General features: G+C 41.6%; 1 protein-coding gene across 3 annotated transcripts in view; it reads left to right on the forward strand.

Annotated features, from left to right (window-relative positions):
• Positions 1 to 14,797, forward strand: part of Zzef1 (zinc finger ZZ-type and EF-hand domain containing 1) — a 137,685-nt gene that overhangs the window by 31,134 nt on the left and 91,754 nt on the right. For all 3 annotated transcript variants that reach the window (NM_001427300.1, XM_237787.10, XM_039087333.2), the window contains exons 3-8: positions 3,766 to 3,960; positions 5,350 to 5,521; positions 6,031 to 6,230; positions 8,158 to 8,368; positions 11,672 to 11,788; positions 12,604 to 12,782. In NM_001427300.1, the coding sequence (NP_001414229.1) occupies positions 3,766 to 3,960; positions 5,350 to 5,521; positions 6,031 to 6,230; positions 8,158 to 8,368; positions 11,672 to 11,788; positions 12,604 to 12,782 (1,074 nt within the window). The remainder of the gene's footprint in view (positions 1 to 3,765; positions 3,961 to 5,349; positions 5,522 to 6,030; positions 6,231 to 8,157; positions 8,369 to 11,671; positions 11,789 to 12,603; positions 12,783 to 14,797) is intronic.

Here is a 14,797-nt window from a genome sequence, read left to right on the forward strand (position 1 = left end):
ACTTTCGTTACTCAACAGTGATGGTTGGACAGTTTTCTGGTTTTCTACCCCTTGTTCAAGAGACCACCTTGAGTAGGTCAGCTTGTTGATCCCTTAAGAAGCATCCCTGGCCCGTGCTGTGCCCGTGCTGTGCCCGTGCTGTGCCCGTGCTGTGCCCGTGCTGTGCCCGTGCTGTGCCCGTGCTGTGCCCGTGCTGTGCCCGTGCTGTGCCCGTGCTGTGCCCGTGCTGTGCCCGTGCTGTGCCCGTGCTGTGCCCGTGCTGTGCCCGTGCTGTGCCCGTGCTGTGCCCGTGCTGTGCCCGTGCTGTGCCCGTGCTGTGCCCGTGCTGTGCCCGTGCTGCATGTTCTCAGCATCCTGCCCTCTCTTCTGCATAGCTCTTCTTTACTTCCTTTTTTCCTTCTTTCTTCTTTGGCAACATATCTTTGTAATTAGTTCATTTCAATACTGTAAGCTCCTTTAGAATACTGACCTCTTATTTTTGCTTTGCCCTCTCATTTTATTTTTGGCATGTGGCAAACATTTTATTGTTATTTTCCAAATATTTTACTTTGAAATGTTAGTGATTTTTATAAAGTAAAAATTGCTAAAAATTAAGCAATGGTACTTCTACCTGTTATACACTTAAAAAATACTGCCTTTAATTTTTTTTGCTTGTTTATTTTGTTTTCTTTGGTTCATGTTCTTCATCTCTCTTTCTCTGCCCCCATTTCCCTACCTCTGGTGTGTAGTGAGGCTAGAACCTATGGCCTTATATGTGTTAGGTAACACTGGACAGCTTCACTATATACCCAGCCTGCTCTGTGCTTTTAGATGATTTCCTGGGTGACTCAGACTTATGTAAAGACAGCATCAGAACAAATCTACCCCTCTTTTTTTTTCAAATGAGATGCCAGTTTAATTTGAAAGGGAAATAGCATTGCACATCATCTGACCTAAGAGTTTTGCCTGCTCTGTACACCAAGTGACAGTACTTAGTGTCTCTAGGGCAGGGGTAAAGGCAGGATAAACTTGGCTGATGGTGTGACTCTAATGGCTGTTGATCTTTCTGACCTTCCGCCAAGTGATGTATTGAGCCAGGGAGGGAAAATATCTGCATCTTAATGGAGAATGAATGGTTTTTTGTCTTTTATTATATAATTGTTATAGGACATCATAGGTAGCCTGTATTATTCTTAGTGTCATGGCAGTTAAGCTGAATTTTGAATTTCATTTAACTAGCATATCTTAGCATTTATAGTCACTTCCACCTTTGCATTGCAGGTATGTGTGTAGTGTTGTTTGGATTTCTCAGATTGTGTGTATGTGCATGCGTGTGCTGGGGATCAAATCAGGACCTCATAAATGCTAGGAAAGCACTGTGCCTCTGCACTGTCACCTGAGTCTTGGAGAGATTTTGCAGGTTGAGAAGGAACCGTGTGCCTGAAGGAGGGAAGGGCTGACAGAGATTGACTCAGCGTCCAGATGCTGAAGTGCTCACGTGGTGTGCTCAGGGCTCAAAGCTTCCCATTTAAAAATATGTAGCAGTATCACACATAAAAGAATTATCATAGTCTCAAGCCTGTGTAAGCTGAGGTCATCTGTGTGGCCTTACATAGTTTCCTGTCCCCTCTCAAATGCTCTTCCATACTGAAACTTGTCCTTGTAGCTCACTGTTGATATGTAGAGTTCACAGAAATCCATTTCTGTACAGAACCTTCCTAGCACTGAAAATACTTTCTTTGCTTTTTTTTTTTTAAAGATTTATTTACTTTACCCCTGCCTTTACCCCTGCCCTAGAGACACTAAGTACTGTCACTTGGTGTACAGAGCAGGCAAAACTCTTAAGTCAGATGGTGTATAAGAGTCCACTGTAGCTGTCTTCAGACACACCAGAAGAGGGCATCACATCTCATTACAGATGGTTGGGAACCCACTATCTGTGGTTGCTTGGAATTGAACTCAGGACCTGTGGAAGAACAGTCCGTGCTCCTAACCGCTGAGCCGTCTCTCCAGCCCTGAAAACATTTTCCATTTCAGCATTGTATGTGTGTGTGTAACTCACATGCACACATACAATAGTCTGTTGTTTGTATGGGTTCTGAGCAAATTCATTGCAGTTTCAGCAGCCTCAAGGATGTAAAGCCCTGTGGGAATGGGGAGGGGTTGAGTTTTTAGAAATCATCCCTCTCTAGGGTTTGAACAGGGCATATAATCAAAATAAGCTACTTTAAGTATAGAACTTCTTAGCATCTTGCTCTATTCAAAAAGTTACTGCAGAGTTTTTTGTTTTCTTTTGTTTTTGAGCAGTTTGGTAATTTTATTTACATTTTTACCCTTATTTATATTAAATTTATTTACATCCCAAACACTGCCTCTCCCAGCTCTCCCCTAATCCCCAGAGTCCCTTCCCTATCCTTTTGCCTCTGAGAGGGTGGAACCTCCCTGGTTATCCCCCACCCTGGAGCATCAAGAATCTGCAGGATTAGTGGCATCTTCTCCCACAGAGGCCAGGCAAGGCAGCCCTCTTCTGCATATGAGCTAGGGGCCTTGGTCCAGCCCATGTATGCTCTTTGGGTAGTGGTTCAGTTTCAGAGAGCTCTCAGTGGTCCAGGTTAGTTGACACTGTTGGTGTTCCTTTGTGGGTCCTATATCCCCTTCAGGACTTTCAATCCTTCCCCTAAGTCTTCTAATGAATCTGTTTGTTCTGCTATTAAAGACAAGTTCCTCAGAGACTGCTGGCATCTTGATCAGAGGCTGTTTACATAGGTCACTTGAACTTGTGAAAAATTGTCAAATAATACAATTATGTAACTTTCTTGTCATCATACATTCTGATTCACTTAAAAAGTGGAGCAAAAAAACTACAAGTATGTCTCTGCTTCCAGAAAAACCGCCATGCTTATCCTTGCTCACTTTACCTGGTGCTCCTGGACGATAGGAACCTCAACTTGAAACTCACTAATTTAGGTTCTAAGGAACCAGAAAAGGAGTCTAAACAGTGGCAGGTGTGGTCTGTGTCATGTCTTCATAAGATTACTTGGGATAATTATACATTGGAGTCAGGAGACATTCCAGGAATCACTTAGAGCATTTAAGTGGGACATTCTGAGCAAGAGGTGTTGAGATTGAAAGAAGATGGAGCATCAGGCTTTAGATGAGTCATACACTGGGGAGAAGGACCTAGAATGGCAGGAGCAGCACAAGGAGGGAGTGGAGGAGTGTTCCCTACCCCGCCTTCTTCTTGCTATCTTATGAGTCACCTGAACTTCATTTCCACCCTGTTGTAAAGCAAGGCTGCCTGGCCTTTGCCACCCCTGGACAACATGCTGTACCTCAGCTCACCGTACTGTGGGGGCCACATGAGAAAGTACATGCCAAGTACCTTACACCACATAAAATCCTGCCAGAAACTGTAGCAACGGCAGCAGATGTTTTGTTGTTAGGGCTTTAGTGTGAACACTAAGTTCCAGGGGATCGACACCCTCTTCTGGCCTGTGTGGACCCCAGACGTGCATGCAATACATATACAAACATGCAGGCAGAACACTCATACATATAAGATAAAAATAAATAAATCCTTTAAAAACAGTTTTATTCCTAACTGCTAAATTGTCTCTCTAGTTCCTGGAATTCTTAAATTGAGATTGTAAGAGGTTTGTTTCTTTATGAGGCTCAAAATTTCAGTAAAGTTAATGGCTGCTTTTAATTTAGCCTGGGGCAGCAGGTACAGGATGTGGGAGCCATTGTGGTGACGTCAGCAAACCAAGCCTGGGTTTATGTGTTTAGGTTTCATCGACATATTTTCAGAGTCCAAGGAGGGCCTCGGCACTCACTCGTCAATGATCCTGCGCTTCCTGCATCGCAATCGGGTCTCCAGCATGGTGATTCCCTACCCGATGTTAGACCACTGCAATAACATGTGCACCATGAGATCGTCCGTTCTGAAGGACTCTCTGGATCAGCTGCTACAAAAAGAAAAGGGTATGTGTATGGGGGAGTTTCCTGAAAATACTCTCCTATTAGTTCTTCCAGCCTTTAGTAAAGGGTGAGTCAGTTCTTTGTTGCCTGTATGTCTGAAAATACATGACCAGCTTGTAGCCTGAGAGTGTTCACCCTGCCTCTTTGTCTGTGCATATCTGATGATTTGAGTTTGGTCTCTAAAATCTGTATAAAAAGCAAGATACAATTTTGTACATCTGCAATCCCAGCATGCCTGGGAAGCACCAACTGGAAGCTAGCCAGCCGTATCTGGTGCGGCAGCAGAAACAAGAGAAACCCTGTCTCTCAGAAAGGTGGAAAGCAAGAACTGACTCTTGAAATGTGTTTTCTGACCTCTACATGTGTGCTGTGATGCTCATTAAAGAAAAAAACAAAACAAAACATCAGACTCTTCCAGTAAAAACACAAGCAGTCAAAATAGGCATTCCAGGAGCAAAATATATTTTCTCTCATATTAGTGATGCATTTGGCTGAGGTTTTTTTGTTTGTTTGTTGTTTTGTAACTATTCTTGGTCAGTTATTTAACGCTTTGTTACATGGCAGTAAGCACCCAAGTAAATATTAGTTGTTATAGGTGTATATATTTACATTGTGAATTTATAAACAATATATGACTTGAATTTTCAAAGAAAGGCTATTAACCCAGAAGAAAATTGGAGAAGGGAGGACCAAAAATACTCAGAAATGTAAATGGCTTTAAAAGCCTCGTTTGAGCCAGCAAGATGGCTCAGCAGCTGAAGGCACTTATGACCAGGATTGAAATTCCAAGTTTCATCTCCAGAACACACATAACAGAAGGAGAAAAGCAACTCTTGCAGTTGGTCCTCTGTTTCTGCACCTGTGCACTATGTATGGCATGTGCTTACCCACTCAAGTAAATAAATAAGTAGTCAAGCAAGCAAATAATAAATATGATTAAAAATAAAAGTATAATTAAAGAAATGTAAGTGCAAAGCATCCTTCCCTTGGTGTGGGTTTATAAAGATACCAGGTATGTGGCGTCAGAGCGTAAACAGTAAGAAGAGGGGCAATCATGGCTAATGGGTTCTTTGGAAGGACATTATTGTTGGGGTTTTTTGTTTGTTTGTTTTTTGTTTTTTGTTTTTTTTTTGAAACAGGGTTTCTCTGCGTGGCCCTGGTTGTTCTGTCCTGCTCTGTAAACGAGGCTGGCTTCAACCTCAGAGATCAACTGCCTCTGCCTCCTGAGTGTAGGATTAAAGGTGCACATCCCCACCACCCAGCTGGAAAGAGATTTTTAGGGAATGTTAGGTTTTGGAGCCAAAGGGTAAAAGCATGCTTCTGTTAGGTATTTTAAATGACCATTTTCTTTTTCTCTTTATAAAATTACTAAGCTCTGGTGTTTCTTTGCAGAAAGCCCTGGAGATCTAGCCAGAAGCCCAGAGATGGATAAGCTCAAGTCAGTAACAAAGTGCTACGCTTACATAGAAACATCCTCCAACCCTGCAGACATATACAGGATGACAAACGGAGAAACGTCATCCTACTGGCAGTCAGATGGTAGTGCCCGCTCACACTGGATACGGTGAGTAGTACATGTTTTATTCTTTCAAAATTTAGAATGTGGCCTGGAGATAGCTCTTCTGGGAGGTATAAATAGAAATTGTTACCTTGTTTCCTCTTAGCTAACCTATAAATGAGGGTTTACCCAGCTTTTTGGATGCATTTAGAATTGTGTCTTGGCCAGTAGAAGGATGTTGCTAGAATGTCCATATTGCCCATTTCTGTTTATACTAATAGCTTGAAAGGAAATATAAGACTATACTGAGTAGCTATATGGAGCCTTAGGGAGGCCATACAGCCTTTGAAACACATAGCTAGCATCTCAGGATAATCATTTAGAAATTCATCTTTACATATACAAATGTAAGGGTATATGTAAATACCTCCAACCTGCAGACATAGGGAAGAACAATTTGCACTTAAATTTCTTTAACCTGTATGTTTGCAGGGTTGGAGGATGTAAATGTGATGGGTTTGTGGCCCCACCAGTGCTTGGCCCATGGAAATACTGGTTTCTGTGCTGTTTTTCAGTTTGAAGATGAAGCCAGATGTTGTGCTTAGGCATCTGTCCATTGCAGTGGCTGCCACTGACCAGAGCTACATGCCACAACAGGTGACAGTGGCTGTTGGAAGGAGTGCCAGTGACCTGCAAGAAGTTCGGGACGTGCACATCCCCAGCAATGTCACTGGCTACGTGACACTGCTAGAAAATGCCAACATCAGTCAGCTCTGTGAGTCCAGCAGTTTTGGGTTGTGAGTGGAGGAATAGTAGTCGTTTTGTTTTAAGCCTTAAGGAGGCCTCTGAAGTTTTGAGATTTGATTTGCTTTTATTACACCCAGAGGGAAAAAATTATCATTATTTTATCTACTAAGTAATTCTAAAAACTATAGAAAAGCAATAAAGTCTTTTTGTAATTAAAAACATTGTTAATTTCTTACTAGAAAACTTTAAAATATGGACAAAGAAAAAATATTTAAAGTCTTACTACATAGAGATTGAAAAGTCAGAGGTGCTTTGGTGTGATTCTTTCCAGACTACTTCTTATGTTTATGAATTTTTGTGTGTATGTTTATACATATCTACACATAAAAAGTATTTTTAATAAAAAGATAGAATTATATATATTTGCATATAGTACACATAGCATTTCCCAAGGATTATAATACTCTGTTCATATTCCATTGTATTTTTATTGTTTTTGTTTTTGAGACCAGTCTCACTATGTAACTGTGGCTGTCCTGAAACTCTCTACATAGTCCAAGTTGGCCTTGAACTCAGAGATCCAGGCATCACTGCATCTCAAGTGCTAGGACTAAAGGCATGCGTCCTCATGCCTTGACTCTTGTTTTGTTCTGTTTTTTGATACAGGATCTCACTATGTAGCTCAGCTGACCTGGAACTCACTATGTACACCAGGATAACCTTAACCTCACAGAGATCCTCCTGCCTCTGCCTCTGGAGTACTGAGATTAGAGTTGTGCTCCCCAGGCTGGACTCTTTTGTATTTTAGCATGTGGTCATCTCATACCTTTTTTAAGGGTTATAAAAATATCTCAATTCTAACCTACCCTTTATTCTTGGTCACTATATTTTATTTTTCTAAGACAGGGTCTCTCTGTCTATCAGAGCCCTGGCTGTCCTACAACTCACTCTAGACCAGGCTGTCCTTAAATTCAGAGGTTCGCCTGCCTCTGCCTCCAAACTGCTGGGATTAAAGGTGTGCACCACTCCCGATTGGCTCTTTTCAATTTTTTATATTATACACTTGTTCACACATAGCATTTTTGAAATAACAGCTGTGTGAATTTTTTTTTAAAGATTTATCTTATGGATGTGAGTACACTGACCCTGTCTTCAGACACACCAGAGGAGGATGTTGGATCTCATTACAGATGGTTTTGAGCCACCATGTGGTTGCTGGGAATTGAACTCAGGACCTCTGGAAGAGCAATCAGTGCTTTTAACCACTGAGCCATCTCTCCAGCTCCCTTTTTTCTTTTCTATCCTTATGTCAGTTAGGGAGCCAGAGTGCTTCATGGCTTGTTTCATTTCTTCTAATGCTTTCCCAGGCTAAGAGTGCTTTTGCTTTGCTCAAAGTTTCTGAGGCCTAAGGAGGTGGTGTCTTTATGTCTTACCCCTACTCCGAGAAGTAGTTATGCTTGTAGACTAGAGGCTTCCTGCCTTAGGCTGTGCCACTCTTTTCTCAGTTGTATCCTTTTAAGCATCTTCCCTCCTTCAGACACCTGAACAGCTGAGACATCTGAAAGTGAGTCTTGTCGTGTCCTCTATTTTGCACTTGATTGTTAAAAAGACATTCTCACAGCCATCTGTGAGGCAGACACAGAAGCTGCAAATGCTAGGAAGGGTTCTAGAGATGTCAAACCACACTTTCAGTGAGAATTCATACAACTGTGTGGTTTTCACAATCATAATGTTCTGAAGAATTTTAATCTGCATCACTCCTAAGATTACACATTTTCTAGTGATTTCTCAGATCCATGAGTGCTTTTGAGACAGGTTAATTTTACACTAGTTGCATTGTACACATCACTTATTTCTGTCATTGTTATAAATTTTCCATTTTGCTTTTAGTTATGAAACTACTGTTGCTTTAAAAACATTAATCCAATGCTGAACTTGTTGCTTGTGCTTGACAGATGTCCAAATAAACATAAAGCGTTGTCTTAGCGATGGATGTGACACTAGGATTCATGGTCTGAGGGCTGTTGGCTTTCAGAGAGTAAAGAAATCTGGAGTCTCAGTCTCTGATGCTTCTGCAATATGGTATTGGTCTCTGCTGACATCTTTGGTGACAGCGTCTATGGAGACAAATCCTGCCTTTGTCCAGACAGTGCTCCACAATACTCAGTAAGTCACTCTGGTCCCCATGCAACCTCCAGGGAGCATCCCAACTAACCCTGCCCCCTGCCTGGGCTCAGCTCCATCTCATTAATGTTCTGACTTTGTAGACTGAAGAAGTGTCTGTTCCACCTTCCTGCCTTGCTGACACAGTTCCTCCACTGGCTTTCTTCATTAGTTCATTAGTTCCCTGACCTGAAGTCATCCATGTTGTCCCTATTCCTTATGCATTGGAAACAGTTATTCAAGTTTATGTAACATTTAATATTAGCATTTTCAAATGTTGGCTCTTGTTTTTCTGAGATGCTGAAGTGCTTGTCTAAGTCACCCTCACTTTGTAGGTGGGCATCTTCCCAGAGCACAGAGACAGGGCAGAGATGAGCCAATTAGAGTCTAAGTGTTTGGACTCCCATGTTGGGGGCTCTTTTCACTAATAAGTTAAGTCTTTTCAAGGATACTAGACTAACTATTCTCTTGTTGAAGGGTCCCACCAGTCAAGTAGAACAAAAGCTACAGCCTCCTCTCAGACTGGGGGTGTGGGCTGGGTTGCTGCAAGCTTGAAGTACTTTTCTTCATAGTACGTTCCATCTAGACAGGGCTATTTAGTAAGACCCTAGTTTGCAAATGGTGCCTCTTAGTAATGAATTGTGGTGCAGTCTATCATGACAGGAAAGGCACAGCAGCAGAAAAATGAGGCAGCTGGTCACATTGTGTCATTTTGTTCTTTTTATTTAGTGTGGGACCCCAGACCATATAGTTATATACCACTTACAATCATGGCGGGTCTTTGGTCTCAGTTAAACCTCTTTGGAAATGCTCTCACTCATACTCAGAGGTTTATATTCTACGTGATTCTAAATCTAATGTTGATAATAAATATTAAACATTACAAGGGCTTTAGAAAATGTTATTTGAAAACTCAGCTCATTGCTGTAAGGTTGTTATTTCTGGTTCTTTCAGTAGACACAGCCAGCGAATTCACATTTATATAGAAATAAAATGCAGGCTCACACACATATTTACAACTGTATTTCTGCATTCATAATACTGAGAACTAAATTTACATGAATATTTCCACCTCCAGTTCAGCACCGTAGGATTCATTTTAGTGTTCTCTATTTCTCGATGTGTCATTTCCATCTCTGTTAGTAGGAAATGGCTTCTGTCGTCCTTCACTCATTAACTTGTTTCCTTGGTCTTTCTCTATGCAACCAGGTTTCTTTGCCCCTTCCGTTGCACACAACCTCCACATATCCTTCCTGCCCCAGGGCCATTAGCAGGACCACTGATGTGAGCACCCTTGCCCAAGTGGCCTTTTATCCCTGAGTTCTATACCCTGTGTCATGCCACCCTTCTCATTCTCATTGGCACCTTTATTCCATACTGGTCGGCCCCTTTCTACAGATACCTCTCTTACTCTGCTCAGGCTCCGAAACAATGTATAGGCCACCCACAGCACCATTGCCACCCACAGCCCTACTTCCATGAAGAGAGAAGAAGAACTTTCAATCTTAGTTTGCTACTGGTTTTTTGCTTGCTTGCTTATTTTGAAATAGGGTTTCTACATAATTTTGACTGTCCTAAACTATATAGACCAGGCTGGCCTAGAACTCACAGAGATTTGCCTGCCTCTACTTCCTGAGTGCTGGGATTGAAAGAGTTTGTTGCCACATCTGGCCCCCTACTTTAGTTTTTTCAAAGAATATTTCAGAATATTCTTGTTGCATTGCCTTAGTACATATGCAATGTACTTTCACTTCCCCTAACTTTTAAAGTTCAGTTATCTAAAAGCAATACAAAATAAAAGCTGTACTTTGAGGAGAAATAATTAAAAATGTATTTGTGTAACCAATCAGAGTAAATATTTATTTGTGTGGTAGGAAATGAATCTCATAAATGACTCTGGTTTTGCTTTTCCTGACAGCTACAGCTGAGCACAGTTGTCAGCACAGTCCCTAATGACTGGCCAGCAGGCAGAGAAAACCAGAGAAGCGGGAGAGCTGGCACAGTCTTACGTTACTGTGTTGTCTGTATTGGGAAATGTAGAAATTGTCAGGCATGGTGCTATACATCTATCATCTCCACGCTCAGCAAGCTGGGGCAAGAGGATTTCCATGAGTTGGGAACCAGCCTGGGCTATGTAGTGAGTTTAAGCCCAGCCTGGGCTACATAGCAAGACCCTGTCTCAAGAAAAACAAAAGAAAGGGCTAATACTTTGCCCAGCATTTAAGAACTCCTAGGTTCAACCTCCAAGACTGCCAAAAACCAACCAAACAAATAAAAACCCTCTAGTCTAAATAAATTAAATGATGGACTAGAGAGATGGCTCAGTGGTAAAGAGTGCTTGCTGCTCTTACAGAGGACCCCAGATCAATTCCCTCGACCCACATCAGGAACCTCACAACCACCTGTAACTCCAGCTCCAGAGGATCTTATACCCTCTTCTCGTCTCCTTAGGCATAGTACTTTTACTGTATACACACACACACAGATCCCCATCCCCGTCTCTCTGTCCTCTCTGTCTTTTTCTGTGTTTTTTTTTTTTGTCTCTCACATACACATGCATATACATGCACACAAAAATAAAAATGAAATCTATAAAAATAATAATAAAGGATCATCAATTCTAGAATTTTGAGGGTGGGTTCTTTGTTTGAGACAAGGTCTCACCATGTAATCCAGGTTGGCCTCAAACTTAATGATCCTTAGCCTCTAAAATTCTGGTGGGAATTACTGTGCTTGGCTTTTGATGTTTTTGTGTGTTCTTGGTATACCTTCAAGTATTTCACGGTACACTCATGTTCTCAGTGCATAGGCAGCCCCTAGTAATCACTTGTTACATAATTTTAGAACAAACATTAAGGTGAAAAGGCCAAAAGACTACATCAGGCACAGGACACAGATGGTATTGATCTGCTTAGGAAGCAATAATATTCATGGCACCTCTTTTGATGCCATAGATCCTGAGTTTCTTATACAAAATAGACTGTCTACTAAATTCACACAATACTTATCTTGGGGGCAGTTCTCCTGAGTCTGTGTCTTTTGTTCTCACCACTTATCATAAGTTCCAGGGAGCCAAGGAAGCTTTTATACAGGGTGATAGAATTTTTGCAAAAGAGGAAAAAGGGAAACCCTTCTAAACTGCTTAGCATATAATTCTTAGGGACACAAGTTCAGTTTATATTGTGCACCAGGGCTCTCCACAGGAGCACTGTCCACTAGCTCAAGAGATTCTTCAGCACAAGGTTTGATGCGCTTTTGTCTAGCATCACGTCAGCTTTGCTCTAATTGCACATGTCACCCCCTTAGGAAAGCATTGCAGCACATGCCACCGCTGTCCCTCTCTCCAGGATCTACGGACTTCTCAACTTTCCTCTCTCCCAATGTTCTGGAAGAAGTGGACAGCTTCCTAATAAGGATAACCAGGTAAAATCAAGGATGCTGAGGGGAACAACTTGTATGAAGTAGAAGGCATATATGTTCATTAGGTTCTTAAGAAAAACTTACAAGAATCTTTCCACTAAAAGATTCATTTTTACCATTACTCATTAGTAACCAAAGAGAAAAGGAAAAACCCATCCTAATAAATTAACCCTGGTATACCTCTAATATCACCCGACTTTATGAATTTGGATGCAGAAGAAGTTAGCCTCTGATTCATTTAGAAGAGATGTGTCCAAATCTAAGATGCCAGCCTCTTCTCCCTCAGCTGTGGCCTTCAGTTAGAGCATGACTGCGTGCAGGGCTAACAAGCCTAGTTGCCTATAGAACTGAGAAAGAGTGCCTTAGTAACTTTATAGAATGGATCACTTGATATGAGGATTCTTGGCTCTCCTCAGTGAGCCCTCAGGACATTACTCATTTCCTGAGATGCACAGATAGCTTTAAGTTTCTGTTATGGTGGTTTTTCTGAACGACAGAGAAATATAAAGGGGCTCTGTCCAGCCTAGCTCATTCCCAAGGAGTCTTGATGGAGACTGGCTGCAACCGTTCATTTCTCTTTAGCTTAATAGGATGCTTTGTATTACTACAGTTTCAAAGGTGACGATTTCATTTTCTGGCCCTTGGGTTGATTCTGCTTTTCCTTAGGTTAACTTAAGGATTTTTATAACACATTTCTCATAAATATCCAGACAACACGTGACAGGTTAATTCTACCTATAGGGATTAATTGCATGAGTTTAAACTGCCTGGTTTTCGTGTATTTCAGGAAGTGAAAGATTTTTTTTTGTTCTTTGTAGCTGCTGTTCTACTCCAGAGGTAGAACTGACTCTTCTGGCTTTCGCGCTAGCAAGAGGAAGTATTGCCAAAGTGATGAGCTCGCTGTGTGCCATCTCCGACCACTTGGACACACAGTATGACGCGTCCTCCCTCATCTCATCCATGGCATCTGTCAGGCAGAGCCTGCTCCTAAAATACGGTAAATGACCGGGCATAATGGAAATGCTAGCAGTGGAGAAAGCGTAATACCCTCTTTTCAGCTGCCTTTGGCCGCTTCTGGCCATTCTGGGTAGTGTGTAGATAGGATTGCAATAGTGTTGACCTGGTCCCTGAGTGAAGACATCTGACTACTATCTTTTCTCTGGGATTGGTAGGGAGAAGGAGAGTGTCCGTGAGTCATTTATGGCAGGTTGGCAGAAGAGGATACCCAAGTCCCCTGATAGTTCTTGGATTTTCTAGTACAATGACTTGGAAGCAATTTTGAGCACAACCATCTTTGGTGAAGTACAAGTGTGTGTCATTGTGTAAGTAGAGAGCCTCGGTTGGAGTATTTCTCATCTGAAAGTAGGGAGCTCACTGAGACCTGGTACAGAGGGATTGTTGTTTCCTCTACATCCACACAGTAGCTGTACATGTGTGCCTGCCATTGCTTTCCCTGCCTGGGCCCATCTTAACACTTTGTAAATGACCTATCATGAGTCTCCCAGTCCTTCTCAACCAGTGCCCGTAAAGCTGTTCACAGTGATTGAAACCTGGCTGTGAGGAACAGCGCATTTACCAAAGCAGCCTCTAGTTGCAAAATTGTCTTCTAAGTTCAGTAACTGTTCTTATCCTCCTCAGTATTTCAGGCACTACTGGAATATTCCTACCATGATGTTTGCACAGTGTAATACAACTTTGTGGTTTATTTTATGTTTAACTTATAACGTCAGGCAATTGTCTTATGAACTTAGCTTCTCTCTACACTAGCAAAGTCTCTGGAGAAATGGCCAGGAACAGGCTCGGCTGAGTGGGAAGTTGAGTGGCATCTAGAAGCTGAAGTGTTTTTCAGATATATTTACCATTCATTTTGGGGTTGTTGGCATAGGGAGCAGAGGAGATGAGAATATGGCTGGGACTGCACATGACTAACAGTGGTTAGTCTGAGCTATGTTAGAGATTAGTGGGTATTTGCTATTTATTTGTTTACTTTTTTTATTTAAAGACAGGGTTTCACTGTGTACCTCTGGCTGGCCTAGAACTTGATGTGTAGACCAGGTTGGCCTCAAACCCACAGGTTCTACCTGCTTCTCCCTCCTGCATCCTGGGAGTAAAGGCATGGGCCACCACATCCAACTTGTTACATTATTAAAAACAATGATTTTGCAGTTCACTGTAGCAAGATTTGATTTTTTTCTTCAAACTTTCAAAATTTGCCTGGATTTATTTATATTATTATTATTATTGCTATTATTTTATGATAATACATACATATATGTGTGTGCATATATGCTATGGTACCTGTATGGAAGTCTGACGACAGTTGGAAAGTCAGTTCTTTTCTCCATGGCTCCAGGGATTCACTTCTGCTTCTTAGGTTCCACCTACCGAACCATCACTGCCCTCCTGGAGATAATTTAAAGAAAGAAGATAGAAAACATATATTTCAATACAGAGCCAGTAAAACTGATTTTTTTAAGCTTCAAAAGTATCTTGGGAATCCTTCCATATTTTGAGTCTGTAGTATTAATCTATATATTGTGATGTATTTGCTTCTGAAAAGGTGTTTTCCCAGAGGCCTTTCCTTAGCTTACTCAGATACGGGTTATGCTTTCAGTCAGGAGAGCAAGTAGAGGTAGCCTTAACTTCTGTGTAGTATTCCCATGCCATTTGACCTTTTATTTATCTATTTAAAATATGCTAAAATTTACTTTTATTATTCTTTAATTATGTGTCTGTTTGGGGATGTCATATTCATGCGGGCACCCTCAGGGTTGAGAAAAGAATATTAGATTCCCTAGAGCTGTAGTTATGAAATTTAGGTCACCAGGTTTGGCACTATCTTGCTGGCTTCTATTTTGCCTTTTATACAGGTAAGCTTTTAGCAGCCTAGCTGGTCATAGGCCCTACATTGCTGCCAATTTCTTTCTTTCTTTCTTTCTCTCTCTCTCTCTCTCTCTCTCTCTCTCTCTGTGTGTGTGTGTGTGTGTGTGTGTGTGTGCATGCACGTGTGCA

This window comes from Rattus norvegicus, chromosome 10, assembly GCF_036323735.1.
Source record: "Rattus norvegicus strain BN/NHsdMcwi chromosome 10, GRCr8, whole genome shotgun sequence".
Classification (NCBI taxonomy): Eukaryota; Metazoa; Chordata; class Mammalia; order Rodentia; family Muridae; genus Rattus; species Rattus norvegicus.